General features: G+C 37.4%; 1 protein-coding gene and 1 long non-coding RNA gene across 7 annotated transcripts in view; one reads left to right on the top strand and one right to left on the bottom strand.

The window, feature by feature from the left end:
* The window catches only part of CCDC148 (coiled-coil domain containing 148), a 459,375-nt gene that overhangs the window by 223,985 nt on the left and 210,599 nt on the right, over positions 1–24,791 (bottom strand). For all 6 annotated transcript variants that reach the window (XR_010344597.1, XM_012454890.3, XM_064382740.1 and 3 more), the window contains one exon: positions 19,656–19,774. Coding sequence is in view for 5 of the 6 variants with exons in the window: in XM_012454890.3 (XP_012310313.2) it covers positions 19,656–19,774 (119 nt within the window). In the remaining variant the exon portion in view is untranslated. The remainder of the gene's footprint in view (positions 1–19,655; positions 19,775–24,791) is intronic.
* LOC105719006 (uncharacterized) overlaps positions 1–24,791 on the top strand; it is a 61,573-nt gene that overhangs the window by 32,903 nt on the left and 3,879 nt on the right. Inside the window, exon 4 of the long non-coding RNA XR_001107890.1 lies at positions 8,611–8,745. This is a non-coding gene — a long non-coding RNA (uncharacterized LOC105719006). The remainder of the gene's footprint in view (positions 1–8,610; positions 8,746–24,791) is intronic.

The following is a 24,791-nucleotide window of genomic DNA, read 5'->3' as shown; positions in this document are numbered from 1 at the left end:
TTCCGAAACAGCTTTGTTCTCAGAAAGATGGATGACTTTTTAAGGGAGGAGACCAAAACAAGAGTGAAAAACCAAAGGCAGGGCTTGGGACCAGTTAAGATTAGGTAAGCATAAAGGGGTCTGCTCAAAAGTTATATATAGGCTTGATAGGGAGAACAGAAGAGTGTCATGGCAGTAAGGTATGAATTACAAAAAGATGTCTTGGTTTATAAGATATTTTACTTGGTTTTATTCATCTGCTCTCAGGTGTATAATACTTTAAGCTTGGAAAGTAATTTTCTTGTAAACAGTTTTAATAAAAACATTTGATATTAATTTATTATTTTAATTTTAATTAATTAATTTTTTGAGATGGAGTTTCACTCTGTTACTCAGGCTAGAGGATAATGGCAAGATCTTGGTTCACCGCAACCTCCGCCTCATACGTTCAAGCAATTCTCCTGCCTCAGCCTCCCGAGTAGCTGGGATTACAGGAGTCCACCACCACTCCTGGCTAATTTTTGAATTTTAATAGAGACAGGGTTTCACCATGTTGGCCAGGCTGGTCTTGAACTCCTGACATCAGATGATCCACCAACCTTGGCCTCCCAAAGTGCTGAGATTACAGATGTAAACCACTGTGACTAGCCTTTGAGATTCATTTAAAACCAGTTTTCACTTACAAGTTATTTTAAATTATTTTTCTATAAGACTTTAGGTGCTTCTAGATGATAGTTTCTAAAATAAATTGTCATTTAAACTCCAAGTCCTGTCTCAGGACATTATAGATGAATAATGAAGGTCACTTTATGATAATTAATAGTAAAAATACAGTGATCTGCTTAGATCATTATTGGGAACAAGCAAATTTTTCTTTTTCTTTGAAAATAAAAAGGATCAAATGATATAAATCTTCCACTTTTGACTCATAGTAATTAAAGATTGATGCTTAAAGCATAAACACCTCTTTTTCTGCCTCTCTCCATAAACTTGCTTTCTTAATGATTTTAATCAAATGTTCAGGTGAAATGGCATTGATTTTATACCATGAGGCTTGGAAAAGCAGCTCAAGAGGGCTGAGTCACATTCACACTAGTCATTGTGGCAGTGATCACAGATCATCGTGATGACGGGGACAGGATAATTGAAAGATTCTGCACTCTGGTCCAAAAAAATCAGCTGCACAAGGACAGGGCTGGGGAGACAGAGTTTAGTGGTGCATGTATAAAAAAGATGGTCATTATCTAGGTTCATGCCCTGAAATTGGTTTTTATGTCTCACTGGTTTATTTTAATCTGAACAGACACAGTTTTTCCCATAATATTAAGTTTTCTGAAGCACTTAAGGAATGCTTTTTAATTTGAAGTTTTGTAGGATGTTCCTCATTTTTGATTTGTCTGGTTATTTCCCCTTGATATCCAATTATTTACTTTGGTTCCTCTTTCCCCTGAATTTCCTATAAACAGTAAGTTGGGTCTTAAACAGGGGTTGACACACTATGACCCTGGGACCAAATCCAATCTGCTGCTTTTTTTTAGAAATAAAGTTTCATTGGCACATAGCCACACCCATTTGCTTACATATTGACAGAGCTGAGAAGCTGTGATAGAGACAGGATAACCCACAAAGCCTAAAATAATTATGATCTAACTCTTTCCAAATAAAATTTGCCAAATCATCAACTAAGAAATTGATTGGGTTCAGGTAAAATATTTTGGCACCAGGGTGATGTACTTCAAATTATACCATCATGAGGCACACTGTCAGGTTGCTCCACTATCAGTGATGCTAAATCAGTGCACTTGGTTAAGGTAGTGATAGCCAGATCTCTCCATTGTAAAGGCATATTTTTCCCCTTTTAAATTAGTAATTCATAGAGTTATATACTTGGTTCTGTGTAAATATCTGATTTTCTGAAAAATCCTTTACCTAAAAGTTTCACCATCCATTGATGATATTGAATTATTACATTAGGAAGTGAAAAATGTTATTTTCTAAATCTATTATTTCTTTAGCATTTATTAGCTGACACAATAAAATAGCCTAAACTCACTCTATAATTTCCCTGCCCCAGACCTGGAATCAGCCATTTGCTTCCCAATTAGCCCTGGTTCCTTTAGGTGGGAAATAATATCTAGAAATCAATATCTAGATACTAGGTATGCTCATTGCCACTGGAGTGTCATTGTTTCTAGGCCCTATTGTGATGCTTTCTAGAGAGTAAAAAATTTATTTAAAAAATTATAAGTTCTTATTTATATTTTCATTTTATATTTAATATTACAGTTTTGAAATTTTGATTTAATATTGGCATTTTTCTTTTACACTGGGTCTTAGTCCTGTTAATATTAATATGTTGATTTACATGTTTTATTCTACTACAAATTTAAAATATCTCAAAGTCTCAATACCAGTGTTACCATTAATAACAAACCTAATGAGTGAAGTCTGGGATTTCTTTTCAGTACTTTTTCCCTAAAAATATATCTAAATAACATATACAGAGTACTGTTTTATTACTATTTTTTTTGAGACAGGGTCTCACTCTGTCACCCAGGTTGGAGTGCAGTATTATGATCTTGGCTCACTGCAACCTCCACTTGGTCCCAGGTTCAAGTGACCCTCCCACCTCAGCCTCCTGTAGCTGAAACCTACAGGCATACACTACCAGGCCTGGCTAATGTTTTTGTATTTTTGCTAGACACAGGGTTTCATCATGTTGCCCAGGCTGCTCTGGAACTCCTGAACTTAAACAATCCACCCACCTCAGCTTCCTAAAGTGCTGGGATTACAATTGTGAGCCATCAAGCCTGGCCCAGAGTTTTCAAAAGTTACTTGAAATTGTTTTTTTTTCTTCATGTAGTTATATTATCTGAGTTGGGAGGGGTTATAAAAAACTTTCTTATGACAATTGGGGAAATTTGAATATGGCTAGATACTAATTGATATTATGGAATTACCATTCATTTTCTTAGGTATCACAGTGATATCGACGTTAAGTAGGTGATTGTTGTTATTCTCGGCTAATTCATGTCAACATGAATAAAGTGTCATGATGTCTGCAACTTTCTTTCAGAATGGCATAGCAAAACAAAGTGTGTGTGTGTGTGTGTGTGTGTGTAGAGAGAGAGAGAAAGTACAAATGATAAAGCAAATTCAGCAAAATATTAAAAACCAGAAAACTGGGTAGAAATTGTTTGCACTATTCTTATAACTCTTCCTTAAGCTTGAAATTTTATCAAAAATTAAAATTTAGAGAAAATGGTGGGGAGAAAGAAAAATATTATCATTGTTCCATATGAATTTTTTAATATGTTCCATACATGCATGCGCAAACACCTTCCCACGTTGGGCAAAATTAATTAATGTATATATCTTGGGTAAAGAAGCTTTTAAATGTGCTCTGTTTTAGTAGAAGGGTCAGACCATACATAAGGCTCTGAGTGTTAGACTGTGGAAGTGAATAGGTAGAAAAGAACGTAATCAGATGAGAATGGTGTCTTAGGTTTAATAGAATGTCAAGTTTTCTCAGCTTTCCTTCATTTCTGTTCGTTTCTAAAGACTAGATAGAACCCAAATATGTAAGAATATTTTGCTTTTAAGCAGCAATAGTAATGTTTCCTCCTTCTTCCACCATCCTGCTAGACCTGGGGTCAGTGCGCATTTTGTGGAAAGGGTGGCAAATAATATGTATTTCAGCCCTGTGGGCCATACAGTCTCTGTTGGCATCTATTCAACGCTGTCATTGCAGCACACAAAAGCAGCCAGAGACAAACAAATAAGCTTGGCTCCGTTCCAATAAAACTTTACTTACGGATGCAGAAATTTTAATTTCATATAATTTCTGCACAACGCAAATTCTTTTTTATCTTCTTTTCTCAACCATTTAAAAACGTAAAAACACATTCTTAGCTTGCAGGCAATAAAAAACAGGCAGACAGCCAGATATGGACTAAGCCAGGGAACAAAAGGGAAAAGTTACAATTGAGTTTTTGTGTCGGCTGCCCTTTAGCTGCCTAGCTTAACTTTGGTAAAGGAAAGGAGCTCTCTTGGATGGTGTGACGGGTTTGAGCAGCACTATACTCTTAAGACATTGAACAGAGAGTAGGAGTCTTCTCTGAGACCTCCAAGATTAAAGAAGCCCATGAGCTGCTCTAAGTAAGGAGGCTTGCTTCAAGTTTGTAATCAGTGTGATTGAAGGAGTCATAATGAAGGTAATGGTAACTGGAACCTTGGTCTGTTAGTCCAGTATCTACTCAGTTGGAGAGCAATGTCTTATTTGCTCTCTTCCGCAAGTTGAAGCCACTTTACTCACTGTCTGTGCTTTGAGGCCTTTACCTTGACAGATCAATCTCATGTTAATATATCTGTGGATTAAATTTGGTTTGCTTTCAGATATGAACTTCTCTTATTTAAATAAATGTATATTAGATGCTAATACAACAACTTCCTAAGCAATAAGCTTTATTTACAATAATTTATATCCTTTAATAATACCTTCTATAGTGATCCTGAACCACAATGTGCAGGCATCATCACGGTGGTGTCCTCTGGCCAGTCAGAATTTTCCTCCTAAACGCTTCTCCACTATAAATGGCAAATGAGTTGAAAGCATACTCCCTCCAAAAAGAACTCATAAAAGAAAGACCTTATAGGGATGGAGACAGATATAGGGAAAGAGAAATATACAATACCCTCAGTATTAAAAGTTTGTTAGGAGAAAGATTTACATTTGTTTCATGTGGTCTCAAGCAATAGGAGGAGGACCAATATGTACCAGAGACAGATCTGGGCCTACTATCAAAAAATAAAGGAATAAAAAAAAGGAAAAGAAAAAAATTCTATAGCTATCCAAAGATGAAATATACTGCCCTCAAAGATAGCAAGTTCAACATTAGGAGATGCATATGTACCTAGGATGCGTGAAATGTAGGAACACTTAGTAGAGAAGTGGAAGAGATTTAAACATTAAAACAATTGAATTAGATGACTTTTAAGGTTTCTGATCTTTAATACTTAGGCCTGACAATTTTGAGATGGTACTTTTTCCTTTGTTTAGAACAAAAAGGCAAACATAAATAACCAAGAGACAATTCCTTATTCCTCTAGTTTAATCATAACTAAAACAAGTGTGGCTCATTCAACTATAACAAATCAAGGCCCTACCACTTACCCAGTAGTGGCTTCTTCTAGTTAGATTCCTCTTCTCATCAGTATTTATTAAGTTACCTATAGTGTGCCAGATACAAAGGTAGGATGCTGAAGACAGACACAAATTTCACTTCTCTTTACTGGAGAAGATAAAAATTTAACAAGTAATTATAATATAAAATAAGCGTTAAGATTGCACAGGAAAAGGGCACTATAGTGGTTTTCAAATAGGATCATAAATTATTGGATACTCCTCTGTTGAGACTTTGGATCTAAATGCCTTCTACTTGAATCTGGATGGGCCTTATAATTAATTTGACCAGTGGATAAAATACAAGTAACACTATGTAATTTCCAAGACAAAGTCATGAAAGCTATAAGGCTTTATGACTTTTTTCCCTTTTTTGTTGGAAGATAAGCTCTTGGAGCTTAGAGGCATTACATAGGAAGTCCGGCTCCTCTGAGGCCGCTATGCTTTGAAGAAGCCAAGCTTCCTGGAGAGACCGTGCATGGCCCCAAATGACAGTTCCCAGCTATACCCAGCTTTCTAGTCATCTCAGCTTAAACGAAAGAAGTCATCAGATTATTCCCTCCCCAGCCATGCAAGACTTCCAAGCTGAAACTCTAGAAACTATGAAGCAGAGACAACCTATCCTCTCCATCCCCTGTCCAAATTCTTGACTCCGTCCAAATTCATCTCAACAGGTATCATGAAAACATGCACCAAGAAGACCTAACTTCAACAAGGGGCCAAAGAAGGTCTTGCGGAGGAGTCACATTTGTGCAGAGAAATGAAGAACACAGGAATGGAGTCAGCCCCAGGAATGTTCCCAGAGAAGAAACATCCATTTGAAGACCCAGTAGAGGCAAGAGAAATCCTAGGGCCCTTTAGGAACTGGCACAGCCCAGCAGCCCAGCAGTCTGGAGAGGAGTGGGAGGGGCAGGAGTCTGGTGAGAGATTAAAGAGCTAAACAGAGTCCAGCCATGGGCATCCCAGAGGCAACATTAAGGCAACTGAACTTTACCCAAAGTGTGAAGAAAGACCACAGAAGGGGTTTCAGTATCTGAATGACATGACTGGCTGTGTTTGCTTTGGGGCAAGGCTGAAGTAGTGGGGCGTTGTGGCTGTAATTCAGGTGAGAGAGGATAGTGGCCCTATCAGGGTGATATCAAAGGATATCAATATTCGAAAGGTAAATTCAAAGAATTTAATAAGCCTTTGACTGTAGACGTGGGAGTGAGAGAAGGAGGAGTCACCTTGGGTTTCTGATTGGGCAGTGAGTACATCCTGTTGTCATTTACAGAAAAGGAAATACTGGAGGAAGAACAGGGTGGAGAGAGTGATGAACAGCTCTATCTGAGGCATGGAAAACGTGAAGTGCCAGAGAGACATCCATATGACAAAGCCCCAGAGACAGCTGGCTAAACATTGTAGATAGGGAAGAGGGTGTAGAGAGAAACAAATATAACAGTGTGTATTGTGCTCCAGGTACTTTAGATACATTATTTCCTTTAATTCTGCTAACAACCACTTGGGTGTGTTCAGAGACGTAGGTAACTTGACTAAGGTCATAGAGGTAGGAAGTGGTAAGGCAGGGATTTTAAAACAGATTTTTCTTACTCCACATTAAAAAAAGACAATCCTAATGCCACGTGATTCTTTATAGGTTTGGAAGGCAGCAAAATCAGCATTTGGGAATGCCTCTCCAGTCAGTTTAGTGAGTGATCTGAACAGCCGATAGTATGAACACAGGCCAGAACAGGAGAAAGGCCAGAACAGGAGAAAGCCATCCAGCTGGTCCAGCCCATGATGCAGACGCCAATGCCACTTGATCTTGATGCAGAGGGTTCACTGGTGCCCTGGTGTATTCTGGGTGACTAGAACATCTTATAGAGCATGTCAAAACCTTTATAGGTTCTTACATAGTACAGACCCTCAGGGTTCTGCAGCCCAATCATGCCTTCTTTGCAAGTTGTAATTTTTCTTTTACGATCTAGCTCTTGAATCACTATTGGACCCTGGTGATCATTATGATTAACTATCATTTGTCAAACAGATACATGTGGTAGGCATTGTAGTAAGTGTTTTCCATGTTTTAATGTATTTATTCCTCACAAGAACCATATGAGGTATGTAATTTTTTTTTAACCTCCATTTCATAAACAAGGGTTTGGCTCCTGACCTTAAGACACCAGGTAACAATGAGACTCTAGCTATTCCAATGAGCTGGGTGTCATCTGAGCCACCAGATACATTAAGCAGTGCCTAAGCAGTACCAGCTCATGAAACAAATGTGGAATGGGCCTGAAGACCCAGGTAATTTACACAGACAGGCAGCTCCCACTCAGCCTGCCACTTGTGCCACAGTGACACCCCTCCTTCAACTCACACCAACAGCCCCTAAGACACCCTCTGGAAAAAAAATGAGCCAATTTTACAGCTGGATCTACACACGCACTGGTGCAGACAGAAGCAGAGTGCTGGGATTGATGGCACTGCTCAGACACGTCCCTGAAAGGGAATGGAGGAGGAAAATTTCCCATACAAATATTATTTCAATAGGATGATTTCCATGTTCACTTTACCTGATGTAAAGAATTAGGGACTGGCTCATATTAGGTACTCAACAAATTTTTTTAGTAGATGAATAAAAGATAGATTAATAACATTTTGTGAGCAGTAGCCAATGGTTTGGCCAGTAGGTTAGGAACACTGAAGGGATAAGATTGGAGGATTTGTGAAGTGTCAGAAAGATTGTTGGAATTAGTCCAGAGTGTGCAAGTATTATATGAAGGTGGTTTTAAAGAAGTAGGTGGGAGTCATGGTCCACTGTGTGTGTATCAGTTTTCTTCCCCAGCAACCTCCTACTTGCTCAGTGGGATTATGATCAAATGCTCCTAGTAGTGGGAACAGGAGCTATGCACTGCTCAACCAAGTAGGTTGCTTTTATCAAGGCTAATCTGACTACAGCACCTGTGAGTCCTTAGCATGGTATAACACCCTGGGGAATCAGCCAGTTTTAGCCAGTTCCAATATTTTATTGCATGCTTTCTATCATGGGAAGGGCAGAAAAAATAATTGGATTTTCTTTCACTATACACTGTTTTTGTGCCAACTGTGTATCCATAGTATCCCACAGGACATTGTTTCTTCCTAAGGAAGTCCATGTACTGTATAAGAAGTAGCGCAATGGGCTGAAGCGCAGGCATTCACTGCATCACCCGGATGCTCCTGTCCTTATAAAACAACAGAACGACCAGTTGAGGACTCCGCTACAGAATGAACAGGCAAGCAGTATTTTCTGAGGTTCAATGTTGTTTTATAAGAAGTGACTTTGCTCTGATTAGTGACAAATATACAGTGCTATTTCTCACAAAGACACAATATGCACATAGTTGTACCACGAAATACAAGTGGGAATGGTGCTTTTCACAATTAAGTCAAACGATCCTTTTATAAAATTTGTATCCCATCCCTAGGACTCCAGGCTCTGCTGGTTTAACTTCTAATGCTTCCACCAGGAGGACAACAATGGTAACATTGACTTAAGATCTGATGCAAATGTTTGCCTTTTGGGATTTGTCATATAATGAAGCAAGCAGACAGAAAAGAAGGTTAAGTGTTGTCTGGATCAATGGACCTCTCAATGGGAAATAGGAGTGCTGTAATTTAATACAGGCAGGGAGAAGCAGCTGAAATCCAAAGAATTCAAGGACACCTTATGGAATTGTATGCCCAGGGGTAAAAGTCAGCTTATGCAAGCAAGTCCTTCAGAAATGAAGGTAGGAGTCAACCTATTGAGTAAAGAACTGCAATCAGTCATGATGCTGGCTGAAAGCAAAGGGTATGTGTAATTCACAGTAGAGAAGAAAAATTGTAAATCTGAATTTTGATCTTGACCATTTACAGAAGCAAGGACCACTTACAGAAGGGTGTTCATCCTTGATCTGACACACACACACACACACACACACACACACACACTCCCCTACTTTCTGTCCACTTCCTTTACCTCCCTTTTCCTTATTATTTTACATGAGGTGTTGTTATTGGTAGTGAACTTGAAAATTCCATTCACAGATCATGGAATATCAAGATAGATCATGACAAGACTAGAGGACAATAGGACAAAAAGATATGACCTGAGGATCTTGAATTTGGAGCTGGATGCTGTAACAAATGAGACTTTTAAGTTTATTCCCTTTGGGAATGAAATGAATATTTTTGGGTTGTAAAAGGTAAAACAACAATGTTAGGTGGAGAGAAATTGTTTCCTGTTTTAAGTATAAAAAGAAGGATATGTGTTGATTTTTCCAACTACAGTTGTGAACTGTAGGAGGTGTTCTCTTTCTTTTTTCTCAGCTTCTGAGCCCCCTTCCTCCTTCGGAGAAATCCCCACTGTAAGCTGAGGCCCAATGCATGCTTTCCCAGCCTCCTTTGCAGCTAGAGCATGAGTGTGGAACCTGAGCTCAGCCCTGTGGATGCTGCACTCAGAAGTCAGTGGTGCAGAGAAGCAGGGCCTGTCAAGGAGCTGCTAAGGCCCTGGGCAGGGACAGCACAACAGGAACAGGAACAAAGGCAGTGTTGCCAGCAGAGATGCCCAATGTCCTGAGACCACAGAGGAGGCGGCATGCTATGGCATCCAGTAGTCATGGTTAAACTTAAGAGGATAATTCCACGAAGGGAGTTGGGTTCCAATCCTAACTATTCTATCTTTTCAGCCTTCATTATTCTCAACTGTTTGCTAAGCTTGGGTCTGTGGCCTAACTGATGATTCTGTGGGCTACTCAAATATCTTTCCACAAAATCTTTCTACTGCAAAATTTGACTAGAAAGAATTTCTGTTGCCTGTAAGCTAAAACCTTAGTTAATGCAAAGAGGTTGGACTAGATGTATTATAAGATTCCTCCCAGCTTTAAAACTATATGATACTGTAAAATTTATATTAGAATATATAAAGAAAATAATCCCAGATTATAAACATTCTCCCTTCACTAATCTTCTAATTCTTATTTAATATCATCTGATAGCTGTATTTATGTATGTATATATATAAACATAAATAGGTTATACATACATACATATATATGTGTATGTATGTGTATATAAATAAGCATAAAATGTATATTTATAAACATATACACATACATATACACATGCACATATATAATATTTTCAGGGGTAGTCCCCCAACAGAATAAGCTTCAAGTGCCTGGGGTTCTATTGTATCCACCACAGAAGTGGCATTTTGTAAAAGCTACCATTTTATTTATCCTACTCCATGGCTTTATTCTCCTTCCTTCTTTTAACCATATCTGCTAAGTTTTTGCCTACCTAGCCCTGCAGTTTTATAAAATCTTTGCAAAGTTTATGCCCAAAACGTCAGTATTTCATTACTAAAAACTGCTTAGTAAAACCCCCTAAGAGGTTAGTAATAAAGACATCAATAAAGTATATACTGGTTGTCTCCATGTCACTCACAAATACTGTGTGAGGTACTGGAGGACACAGCATCCTTTGCTGCTGAGGAAGACCTGCAAAGCATTTACCTCTGCATTTAGGTATAAAGGTTGAATGGGAGAAGCGTAATGCAGTTGGAAAACAACCTTATGCTCCAACATAAACCTTCAAATATCTGTAGCACTAGTTATATACCAAAATAAAAGTCTGTGTTACTGAAGAGGAGAATTTGAGATAACTGATTCTCAAAAAGATCATAGCACCTAGATGTTCTGTTTGGAATTACAGCATCTGTGATCACTTCTTTGACACATACATATGAAACAAAAATAATGGTGTGCACTAAAGGGATGCAATAATGCTCATTTTATACATTAAAAATGTATTCTAAAGCATTTCTGAATGTTGTCTGGCCTCTACCAGACACATATCTGCTGACATTCCATTTTATGACCTAAACAAGTAAATGCAACAGACAAATCAACTTAGAGTACAACAAAAATCCAGCATCTTTTCAAATGAACCAAGATTTCCAAAATCAAAATCAAATTTGTAAACAACGAAGTAAAAGCAGCATAAACTACTCAGCAAACGACATGCTTCAATTGCTTGTGGTTTAGAAGGAACCACAGATGTACAGTCAACTTGGTGTACAGTCATCAGGAGGTAAATCATCATCCAAGACCTCTGGAATGACCCTCAGCTGTGCCATCTCTGCCCAGCTGGTGCTCTGTCTGCCCACTGGCACAAGCTTGATTGTTTATTTTCACATCAAAATGGCTATATATTGCTTTGTCCAAAAATTTCTTAGCTTCTCTGTCAATCATGCTTACTTGGCTAAGCTCAATTTGATAAATAATCCAGTCATATCCAAATAATCTGTATATCTGTGTCCCAATGTATGAACACACACATCTCCCACAATCAGTTGTGTTATACTGAGAAGCAGGTCATAAGTACTATTATTATTATTACTGTTGGCCACCAATGAGGTTTCTTTCCATCATTTAAATGACCGCTAACTTGCAAAACATTTATAATATACATATAAGAGACAAAACAGACAGTCCTATTAAGAACTGTATTTGTTTAATGGTTCACAGTGATCTTCAGACTACATCATTTGGCACATCCGTTTGGAATGGGGATTTGGTTGACAGAGACTTAATGAACGAGAGCATCACCACTAATTTTGAGAAATCTCATGCTGAGAAGCAAAAACATGACAAATGTTTGTAAAAATTTCTGATTAAGTCGCTTTACTAAACATACTCTTTAAAGATCTCAAACATTAGACTGCGAACTCACTTTAAATATCTTTAATGCCTTCCAATGCAACATGTTGAAATTTGCACATCGTTAAGAAAAGACATGGAAAATAGACAGAAACATCTGGTTTTGTTACTTAGAAAATGTAACAACTGTCAATTCCCTGATGTTGGCAAGCACCTCAAAACACACACTAGATTTGCAAGGCCAATTTAGAGTTAGAAAGGCAGCTGGCTCTAGTCTCTTCCTTCCCAAATGGTCATTGACATCTTAAACTTCAAATGTTTACTGTTTTACAACACAGAAAAATGCTGTTATTTGGGAAAAAATAACCTAAATCTAGTGCTGTTTTTTTTTTCTGTAGAAAGCAATGTTTTCTCCACTAAATACATACACACACATATATACATAACTGGACGATTAGAAAAAAAACCATGCAAAATTTTTGCTTGAAGAGGTTTTCTGAAACTGATAAAGTCTTCCACGAATTAAAGTTTTACCTATATGACTTCTCTGAACTCAGTGAAGGCATTGCCTGGGAAAAGAGAAATTATGGGCATTTCTACAAAAAGTGGAATTGTCTCAAGAAACCAGTAGATGACTTTGGGCCCATACTCCAGAAAGTGTAGAGATAACTCTAGCACAACGGTTCTTAAATTTTGCTGAACTTGAGAATCCCCTAAGAATTTCCCAAAAATGTGGGGGGGGAGGGGTCAGAATTTTCCCCAGAGATACGAATTGAGTTGGTCTGGGGTCTGGCTTGAGCACCAGGACTTTCAAAAGCTCCCCAGGTGATTCTAATGTAGCAAATAATGGAACAACAGCTGCTCTAGTATTACATGAGCATTGACTGAAAGTTCCTAGAATCTGTAGCATCCATTTGTTGATTGTACCCAACTTACATTTTTTTTGGTTATGAAATGATATCTAGGGGAACTAACTCCTTAGCTAAGTAAATCTGCCTTTAGAAATCTTTAAAATTATCTTCTGGAGTATATTGTTAAAACATTTTAAAAACATTAAAATTAGCACAAAAGAGGTAAAATGAGAAAAGCAAGCTATTTGTTAAATTACAAGAAACAGCAATGGAGATAAATAAATGAAAGACTACAATTATAATTATCCTTATTAAAGCAATAATTGGCAAAAACAGAGGAAGAAGATTGTTAACTACAAGACAGCTGAACTTCAGAAAAGTTAGAGACTGAATATTGCAATAAGCATTTTCAAAATGTCATAATGTAAAGGGAGAAAGGTCCCTGTGCTTGGAAGAATGGTCTAATTTCTGCTTGCTTGCTCTGCAACATTCATTGATAATAGAAAGCAATGATGCTATGGATATATGACAAATGAGATATGACCATTACGTAGCCTAGCTTTCTACTCTTCCTTGTGCATAGAATCTGTCACTACCCAACATAAAGAATACTCAGTAAAGAAAGTTTCTGGAAACAGGATAAGTGTTTAAAATCACCTGAAAACAAAATAAACATATACATCAAAGAATCGCTGAAGCTGGAGAGAACTCTGCACTGCAGTGACCTGGGCACCAGCATTGCTCTCGACAAGGTTAGTTAGGACGTGCAGTCAGAGCCCTGCCGAAAAGAAAGAACAACCACTGTATGCAAAAGAGAGACAGTTTAGCTCTCGGCAGTGGTAGGGTCGAGGGACGGGGAGAAGACCTTGGGTAAAAACTAACAGGAGGGCAAAATGGCAAGGCTTTGGAATGGCTAGAAAGAAACCTGGAGTGTAGAGTTACAGAAACTAAACAATACAAAGAATAAACATTGTGGTAAAAATAATAATAATAATAATAAAAGACAAATATATGTTCTTATGTCTGTTTTGAAGACTGTCATTTGTTACCCACAAAATTAAGGTATCTTTCACTTAATACTCATATTTTGATTAGTATTTTAACTTTTATACATTCGCTATTCAATTTGCCCACCAATTTGAAGCCCACAGCAAGACCATCAATGAAACTGAAACTTGCCTGTCGCAAGCACCCCAACATCCACCAACTCATTGTTAAGACATCAAAAATGAAAAGAAAACTACTAGAAATTAGGTAATAAAAACACAATATTTCAAACCTTAGAATATGGCTAAAAAATATACAGAAAAAAAACCTATAGCCAAATGAATTGATTATGAAATAAAATACATCAAAAACAAAATGTCTAAAGCTTTCAACCCAAGAGGCCAGAAAACGCACAATAATATTCAGTCATGTTTCACTCTTTGTCTTTCTCAGACTCCATCCTTGATGACATGAGTCATCAACTCTAAGTCATGACATGAGTCATCAACTCTTAAGTCATGTCAATACTTCACACACATCCGTCAGCTTTTGTAGCACTTCTGCTTCCCACTGCCACTTCCTTAGTTCAGATACTTTTTCTCACAGAGCTTACTGAAGGAAACTTATAATTAGCTTCTTGGTCACCAACATCTACCTATTTCAAAAATAATTTCTGTCCTCACCAGAAAAAAAAACACCTGAACTTGTCTAAAGGACCTAGCAGAAGTCTAGAACTGCAGAGCTGTTTGGAAGCATGTCCCAAGGCTGGAGGTTAAATTTGGTATATGTGTCAACTCTCCTTAATAAAATTTCAATACAAAAAAAAAATCCACAAAATTTCTAAGTGAAATTCGACATAAGGATAGCTAAGATATTTTTGAAAAGAACAATGAGTGAACACTTGTTCTACTAGATAGCAAAACAGAATAATTAAAACAGCATGGTATCAATGTAGAACTACAAACATAGATCCGTTTTTATTTAGTCTAATCAAGAGTCCATATGGATATAAAAGTATAATTAGAAACATAATATATAACAAAGGTGGCATTTTAAATCGGTGGGTAAAGATGAATCATTAAATAATTGGTGTTGAGATAGCTAGCTATCAATTTAGAACAATTTAGCTCATGTCATTCATTAAAATAAGTTCCAGATGGCTACAGAACTAAATTTTAGAGAAATATGAATAATATATACTATTTTCAAAGAATTAGGTAGGTTTATTTGCAGAGATGCCATGTATCATTTTGAAGTTTGTGCTTTACAAAAATGATCTATGACCAGAGGTACAAATGAAACATGACATCCAGCTTTGCCTCTGCTTGTCAAGCTGTATGCCATGGTTCAGAAGGGAGTCTTTTCCTAATTTGTCCACCTGAAGTAGGAGCTCTATGCACTCTGCCACCAGAAGGAGGCATCTTTTTCTAACTAGTGCAAAGGACTTACATGCCCGCAGTAACCTACGAAGAGAGGTTAGTAGTAAATAGTTGATTTGTACATACATAAATGCTTTTTTTACACAAATGGTTGCTATAGACTGAAGGTGTCTACTCAAAATTCATACGTTGAGGGCCTAACCCCCAATGTGCCAGTATTTGGAGATGGAGTCTTTGGTAGTGGAAGCCTGATGGTGGGAGTCGCACCCTTATAAGAAGAGACACTCAAGCCCTTGCTGACTCTCTCTCTCCACCGTGTGAAGACAAAGCAAGAAGGCCCCACTCTGCAAGCCAGGAAGAGAGCCCTCACTGGAACCTGACCATGCTGGCACCTTGATCTTGGGCGTCTAGCCTCCAGAACAGTGAGAAAATAAATTTCTGTTGTTAGTCTATGGTATTTTGTCATGATGGTCCAAACTAACTAGTACAGTGGTATTATATTGTTAAATGTATTGAGCTTTTTGTTCCTGTTCTTAAACTTCATTTTAATAGGTACATATAAAATAGATAGCATGTATGTATATGTGTTTAAAAATGATGAAAGCGATGACTTAGAGAAGAGACTGCATGAGGGTAGTGGTCAAGGACACTTTTGCTTTAACTTTTTAAAAAAAATTTATAAAAATGTCTTTATTATTACATGTTTTATTTGAAATATTTTTAAAATATTTATTTTAAATGTACATATATATATGCACCTACATAAAATCAAGTTTAAGAACAGCAACAAAAAGCATAATACATTTAACAATATAATACCATTGTATTAGTTAGCTTAGGCTTTCATGACAAAATGCCATAGACTGGGTGACTTGAACACAGAAAATTATTTTCTCACTATTCTGGAGGCTAGAAGCCCAAGATTAAGGTGCCAGCATGGTCAGGTTCTGGTGAGGGCTCTCTTCCTGGCTTGAAATGTAGCCTTCTTGCTTGAATATTTTGAGAAAAAATATGTTGGTATTTCATGCTATAAAAGTCAATTGATAGGAATCGTTTATATTTAATGAATACTCTGTACCAGGCAGTCAATATGTTACATTCAAAATATCATTTGATCCTTGTAACAATCTTAAGAACTAGATACTGTTTATATCCTCAATGTACAGATGAGGAAACTGAAGTACAGAGAAGTTAAATAACTCATCCAAAGGTCACACAGCTATAAAGGATAGAGCCAGAATTTTAATGTTAAACTGATTCTAGAGCCTTCCCATTTAACATCAATGGCGTGTTGAGAAATAAAAGCAGGGTATTAGGAAATTAGGCAGTTAGTGCAAATTTGGGCAAAAACAATTTTGATAAAATGATGAGGGCAAAAGACATAATTAAATAGATTGAGAAGGTATACCATTTTTTCATATTGAACCACATGAAATTGCCAATACTCAACCATTTTGACCTACAAAAATGGAATTTTATGTGGTTCAAACTAATATATCAGTTTATTTATGAACATTGTTTTTAAGAAATATAATATTATAATTTAAAAATAGAAAAGGGAAGTAAATGACAGAAGTTTTCAAAGCCTCAAAGATATGTGTGCGTGCTCTGAACACACATCTGGAAACTGCTTCAAGCCATCTTATTCTGATATGAAAAGAAGTGTCCATAGTTAAAATATCAAACACAAGGTTTATGAATTGTATTTCAGTAGTACAGAAAAATGTTTTAACCAATCAACCAAATTTCTTAGTGCTACGTAGTTATGAAAGAAGACAATTTCTAGTTACTATCAAAAGCAAAAACTACCTGCAATTTTTGTATGTTGAACTCTATCTCCCTAAGTCACAAAATGAGGAATATACTTCTATGATATAATCAAACATTTTCTGAGAATTATTTCTTTTGTATATCCTGATATTTTAAAGGCCTTTTCACTGATTTCCCATTGGCAAATAAGCATTTGACTCATAATTATCTGAATCTACAGCATTTTAGCAAGAATTGAACAAACAGCTTATAGGCTTTAAAAGTTGATCAACTCAGTCCTTAGAAGTTATTGAGTTCAATTTTACAGAGGACAAAACAGAGCCTTGTGGAGGTTACATCACAGACTTTCCCAAGGTCATGTACAATTCAAAGGAGAGTCAAGACTAAAACCTTGGTCTCCTGGCTCCTAGTCTTTAGTACTCTTTTTAGTATCTTATAATATGCCTATGTTTTCCTGTTATGTAATGTAGATTAATCTGATTTTCCTTTTCTTCTTTTTCAGCTGAAGTTCTGAATCAGCTAATCTTGATAATTATTGGGACAGGAAGCAAAAGACTGAAATGACACTGTAATCAAAGAAGCTCCCTGACTATGAGGGGTAATTTTAGTGGAAGCCTGTTTCCTAATGCCGGAACTATGTATCTGTTCTGCTTTCCCCATTCCTTTTAATTTCTGTGGCTCTCTTTTGTTTTGCTGGGATAGCTTCAGACTGATCAACTTGCCTTTGCCTTGCTCTTTAGTATTTAGCTGTTTGGGAATTCTTCTTATCCACCTCCTTGTTTCTGACCTGTATCCACTTAGGTCTTGGTTTGGTTTGTTAATCTGGGTTCTCAGTGGTGGCTTCACCTTCTAACCACAGCCCTGGCTTTGCTATATTCATGGTTCTCTCAATAATAGATTATACTAAACTCGAAAATCCTGAGGTACCTGGAAAATAATGTGCGTTTGATCCAGAAAATCCTTAAGAATGCTGAGCATCTGTTTGAAACTCCAGATTCAATCTACAACCTTGGTGATTAGAGTTTGAGATAACTGTCATATGGGTCACAAAGAAAGCTTCCTACATACAAGTGAACCTTATTGTATCAAATGGTCATGCCGTCCAAAGTTACATGTAAGTCTGAGGGGCAATTTTAAAAATAGGCTTTATTTGTTATAGTGATTTTAGGTTCACAGTGAAATTAAGCATAGAGTTCCAGAATTCTTTTTTTCAGTGACTAACTTAGGTAAATGTATCAAGGAAGCTCACTATTTCAAGGAAATTTACTGTGATTTATGTTACAAAATGAGATCTTTCTTCTTTATTGCTTGTGAAAATCACTAAGGAGCTAGCTAAATTAGACAACTATGTCAGTTATCAATGCATTGTTTCACAGCTCCAAGTCCACCCTTCATTGTCTGCTCTCTAAAAATGGAGGTGGACCCTCTGTCTATCCCTTGGAACTGGCAAAATATTAAGCGATGTCAGGAAAGGGTGCTTGAAGGACACTGCAGAGAAAGAGAATTTCCTTCCTGGTTTGTGTGTTTATGCCTTCTTGTTCCTATGGTACAGCAGCCAGCAGCACTTGTAGGGGACACAAGTGTTGCTGTGTTCATGGAGTTCCAATGGCACACCAATGATCAGTGTCCCATCAAATTTCAGAGGTACTTCCACACTCAGATTTCCACTGAGCCTTGCAAACATTTCAATAATTGGTTTCCAGTGTTGTCCTGCCTGCACCCAAGTTGGGTGTTCCGTTTGCCTAGTGACTATTGAACTAGCTCTGCTTAACCCACTCAAGAACTTCTCCACCATTCAGAGGGTCATAATAATAGCTTCTATAGTAAGGTCTGAATCCCAACCATGGAGAGGGCTCCTCAATTCCAAACTTGTTTCTTCCATGGGAACCCTTCTTCAGCCCTAGGGTATTTTTTAGCATGCTATTTACTTCTTTATATAAAAAGGATTTCCTGTTAGAGTTTCTCATTCTTTCTATTAAACTTTTCCTGTTCATTTCCCTGTTTTTTGTCTCCTGATTGACCCTAACTGATACAGTAACTTTGGAAAAAATAACTTAAATCTCTTATTGTACTCATATGTAAAATGAGGAGACTGGGTTATTTGATCTCAAATGTCCTTTCCAGTTCTAAAATTACATATTACTAGGAAATTCCAGTTTTTTCAGGTATTGGGCATGCCCTAAGTATGTTATAACAAACACTACATAGCACTGTATAATCGAGGTATGTAATTGTAAACCACCTCCAAATTTCAAAGACTAGTTTGAAGAAAAGAATGTAAAATATCTCATTGATAATTTTTGTATTGATTTCATGTTGAAATGATAATATTTGGGGGTATATTAGGCTAAATAAAATATATTATTACTAAATTTCATAACATGGATAGTAGAATATTTAAAATCACATATGTGGTCACGTATTCCTGTTGCATAGCGCTAGTATATACTGTGTTTGTGAACTGTCTCCCCACTCTCCCTCACAGTAAATGGGTCTTTCTTCTTACTTGAATAATGTTTTCCCCTTCCTGGGTCAAAAGACAGTTACAGCAGCAACTACTATCACTTTATGCACATAGTGGGTAATCAAATACTAACAAATCCTCTGTGAGGGTTTTAACTAGGAAGCTATCTAAGGAACAAAATGAAAAACCAGAGGTTCATGTATGAATATGAGAATTTAAAATGCATTATAGATATCATTGTATCCATTTGTGAATATAAATACTGACAGGATACATTAAGTATAGAAAAATGTTCCCTCTGATATTATTTATTCTAACACATTACAAAAGACTCCATTCACCACCTCTATTACCACACAATTTAAAATTTTCTTTTACCTTTCTCTGTCTTTTAGTGACTGTTCAGCCATTAATTTCTTCAGTTCTTCTAGGCGCTGAAGATCTCTCATTTCCATTTCTTGCCACTTCTGTTGTTTCTTAGCCCAGTATTTTTTAATCTATTGTATAAATGTTACATAAAATTTAAATTAACAACAGATATGTAAAAATGAGGGGAAAAGCCATAACATTATCCATTGGTTCATATTACAAAATTGAATTTAAAGGGCACTTCATCTTTTTTGTTTCATAGATATGCTTATAATATATTGGCAACAGAAAAATAAATTAAAGCACAAAGATATATGCCCTGAGAAACTGCAAGGTTTAACAATTTCTTCAGTGAATGGAAATATAACTTGTGCTGAGACCTAAGGTTTTAATCTATGGCTAAAATAATTGACTTTCCAGAAAACCACAATAAAAGTATGCTATTGTCTCTAAAGTATATGATCTACCTGTTACTCAAGAATATTTTTATCTTCTTATGGTAATGCAGTCTTTAACAAATATAGCATTAAAAACTATTTTTAATCTAAAAGCATTAGTTTATTTATGCTAATGGACAGCAGGATGTTGAAAGCTTTATGCTTCTGGGGAAGTGGCAGGAGATAGGTGGGAGGAAGGAGGTAAAGAGCAAATTAGCAGTGTTGTGGTATAAAGTAGTTCTGACTTATGTGGTAAAATAAAGGTCAAGCTTATCAAGTGCACAACGGTGAAAGCAATGTTATTATTAGGCCTGTTTCATTTCCCTCTTCTGGAAATGGAAGCAAAATGAGAAAACCAGAAGTACATACGAGCTGTTTTCAGGGAGCTGAAACCCTTATTCAGGATTTCCCAGTGTGATGGGATAATTAATGTTTATTTGACAGAGGTCCATTCCACCACTCTGGCCTGCCATGTTGGGTCTGGGTCAAGAGACTGGCTGTTCCAGGTGCGTACCTCAATGGTAAACAATGAATGATGACTGGCAGCAGGGGTCTGCTGTAGAGGCTTGGGCTAGCCTTACCCCCGAGGTGGCATTTCCTCTTTGGAGAGAGAAGTGAGTAGGAAAATCTAAGTGGTTTCCTGGCTTGCCCTAGCAACATGGTCTCTGATTTCTGGGAGAACCAAAAGAAGCATCCCAAGCACCGTAGCCAAAGACACAGCAACTCTGCAGCCACAACAGCAACATCTGTTCAATGTTCAATGAATAACTAAATAAGCCCAATGTGCAGTGATATCCACTCCAGAGATGACAGAGCTCTGGATTTAGAGAAAACAGAGATAAAGCTAGAAAGGCAGCAGCCCCAACGACGATGGAGAGTGAGAGAGAGGGTGGGTGCAGGAGAGAGAGGAAACATTGATTGATAAGGAGTGTTCTGGAGTCCTAACTGTGTAGAATTAGTAGAAGGTATATTTTAAATGTCTAGCTGATAAATGCCAGGAAATTCTACTAATGACAGACATGGAAATGTTAGCAATGATTATATCATCTCCATCTGGAAATTATAAACAATCTTTATTTTATTCTTTTCTGCATTACCTTATTTTTGCAATGAATACATATTTCTTTTATAATCAGAAAAAAATTAAGCTACTTCAAAAAAATTTTTTAAAAGAACAGATATTGAATCAAAGAGTATTTTTCTCTGGGTTAAAACAGACCAGCAATATTTCCTTACTCCCAGGATTGGCCTTAGAGGAAGTCACTGGCTCTTTTGTAGACAATCCCTTGACCACAAGGAGAGCAAACCCCAGGTTGCTGGCATCCTCAGATTTCTGACACCACTTGATACACTGTCCTATGCAGGCTCCAGATGTATGTATGTTATTCCTGGAGCTTTTTTCAATCTAAGACCAATTATTTCCATCTCTGACTCTCTGGTATCTTCAGTCATTGCTATAGTATAAATGCTCTTTCTCTCTCTCTCTATCTAATCCTTTTCAGTGTTTTCTTTTGGGTCCTTCAGATAACTATTTCCTTGTTTTCACTGAAATTCTCTTGAGTGAAGGATATTCATATTTTGATACCCCATGTGCCATGGGGCTGGGGAATAGCTTGGGCATTTTCCTCATTGTTAACTGCCAGTTTCAGACCATTATGGGATATACAATTCCTTCTCCCTTTGGTGTTTACACTACCTGGATATAGCACCTTCTACCTGTCTTTGTCATTGGCATGTGTAAATTTCCAAGTCATTCCCAAATTCTCATCAAGAATTCAGACACTCGAGTCACAGCCTTCTCAAACACAGGCAACTTCAGCCTGTCTGAATGCCCTTCTAACCTGTTATCCTCATAATTCCATGACTTCCTCCATTCTAAGGAACTTCTTCTTCCTCCAGGATTGCATTATCATTGAAAACAGTTCCAACTCAGCAATCTTGAATTATAACAATAGACTCTGTGACCAGAACCGACCCTCCCCACTTCCCATCATCCTCTGGGCTCTGATTATATAATACTGTTTCCCTAATGCAGGTCTCATCACAAGGCTTTCCTAATTAATATGCTTTTCTTCTCTCCCACTAGGCTACAAGAATTGTGATATATTCAACTAATCTGTCTAAAACATAGCATGTACTTAATAACCATTTGATTAATGACACAATTGTGAGAAATAGTACTAAATTTATGGTTTCAATTGAATCTTTAATGACAATAACCATTCCATTTGTGAATTCCGGGACAATGCCTCTCAATTTCTCACAGTGATATTCTAAAACCTGTTCACTATGTTCAGCTCCATGCCTGCTGCTATTTCCTCACTTTCATCAGAGCAAATAGAGCTCTACAAGATACCTTTCTTAATGTTCAGCCCGACAGAAGAAGAGGTATTCTTCTTTCTGTTCAAGACTAATGCTTCACCAGGGCTGCAGATACCATTCCCAATTCCACCTTATTCATAGCCTCCCTCCTCATCTGTCCCCTCTCTCCCCTGTACCTTCAGCGTCTTGCTCTTTGCTGCATCCTTCTCACATAGAATTAAACATAATTTTATCCCATTACAATAATTTAGAAATTCTTTAGAACCCCAAGATTGTAGCATCATACCTTTCATTGTTCTTCTTTGGCCAAGCATCTTAGAATACTTGCTTTCTTTCATGTGCACATCTTCTACTTTATTCCTCACCCATGCTATTCCTACCTCTGTATTCCATTCCAAAGTCACTGCTCTCACCAGTGACTTCCGAAGGATAAGATTAAATATCCTTTTCAATTACAATTTTACTTGATGTCTCTGTGTATTTTATTCCATCAACTCTTACCTATAGTATTAAACCATTATTGACTTTGCTGCTTTGACATTCATTTGATCAACAAGTACTTATTGAGCACATAATACTGGTGCCTGAAAAGAAATAAAGATTCTGCCTTGTGGAACTGAGACTTTCTAGAAAGGGAGAAAGCCAGTAAATGAATGAATGAATAGGATATCACATGTTGTATTAACTTCTAAGAAGGGGATAAGTAGGATGATAATTTAGAAAAATTTGAGTAGAATTAGTAGAAGGTATATTTTAAATGTCTTAGATAGGACATTTGGATGAAATGCCATTTGGTTGAAAACCTGGTAGATGAGAGTGAAACACTCATGGGAAGAGATGGAGGGGAGTACTTTGAGAAGAGGGTGCAACAGCATTGGATGGGGAAGATCTCACATATAGTGGGAACTGGGAAGAGGCCAAGGACTGGAGCAGGTGGTATAAGTTAAGACTAGAAGCGAGATTGGAGAGCTTCCTGGGGGTTAGATGATTAGGCCAGGATTTAGCTCTAGAAACAAGGAAAAGCCATTGAAGTGACTAAAGCAAATAGTAGCATGGTCTGATTTACATTTTAAAAGGAGAGCTCTGTCTATGAAGTGGAGCATGGATAGTAGAGAAGCTAAGGAGAAACAGGAAAACCAGACAGAAGGAAAAGGCAAAGGTGGTCCCTTAGACTCAGGAGATGGAGTCAAGTGTTGAGATCTCAGATATGCTTTTGAGTAGAATTAGAGGGCTTATTGAGGGATTCCATGTGAAGACTGGAGGAAAGAGTAATCAAGGATGATTCCTAGGTTTTTGCTTGAACAGCTGGTTGAATGGTGATACTAGTAACTGAGATAGAAGATTGGGAGAATAACAGGCATGGAAAAGGAAGACAACTGGGAGCTCAGTTTTGAACACATAACACTTGACAAGCCCAGAAGACTTCTAAGTGGAGGGGCCAGACAAACATCTGAAGGCACAAATGGGTGGCTTAGGGAAGAACTCAGTGCTGGAGACCTAAATAAAGGAGATAGCCACATAAACAGTATTTGATGCCAGAGGACTGGATGAGATCTCTAGGATGAGGATGTAAACAGGAAAGAGAAGGTGGTCATGCACTCTAATGCTTATTTGCTTTTCTACACAGTTTTCTCTACTAAAATGACTTAATTTCCCTCTTCCATTTGTGAAGCTCACTCTGTCTTTAAGACCAGAACAAATGTCACCTCCTCTTGGAATCTTCTCCTGAACCCTCTAGAAAAACAGTAGCTCCATCCATGGCACACCAATGGCTTATAGTTTATGACCCTCCTTTCTTTGACTACCTGCATTCCTTGATGTTTTTTCATGAGGTTCTGCCCCTGGATCTTTACCAATGTATCTGGGCATTTACTACATGCCTGAAAAGTTCTGCCCTCTCTCATTGTTTGGTAAATCTTTCCTATCCATTCTAAAGACTCAGTTTTAGCATTGCCTTTTCAGACTTCCTCCTCCCTCTCCTCCAGACATAGCTGGTGTACCTTCTAAGGCACTATTTGTGTATTCTTAACATAGCATTTCCCATATTGATCTGCATTATTTATCTTTGTATCCTTAGTACCTTGTATCGTATCTAACACATAACAGGGTATAATTGATCACTCTTAGGTGACTGGAAGCTTCTTCTGGTCTCTGGTCCAAGAATAACAAAGTTGTACATGGGAACCAGGCCAGCAGTTTTCTTTTCAGGATGGTAAAGGCTGAACTAAGTACTTCCCTAAGGACAGTTCCATTCATTTTTCATCAGTTAATTCATCCTACAATGTATGTATCAATCCTGTAATTGATAGACACAGGAAGTATGTATCGAGAATTATTAGCTTTTCAAGCCTCAAACTGAAGTCAAGACTAGGGTATTTAGTCCTTT

This window comes from Aotus nancymaae, unplaced genomic scaffold (assembly GCF_030222135.1).
Source record: "Aotus nancymaae isolate 86718 unplaced genomic scaffold, 86718_ANA_hifiasm-v0.15.2.pri h1tg000029l, whole genome shotgun sequence".
NCBI classification, from domain to species: Eukaryota; Metazoa; Chordata; class Mammalia; order Primates; family Aotidae; genus Aotus; species Aotus nancymaae.
This window is presented reverse-complemented; position numbering and strand designations above follow the sequence as displayed.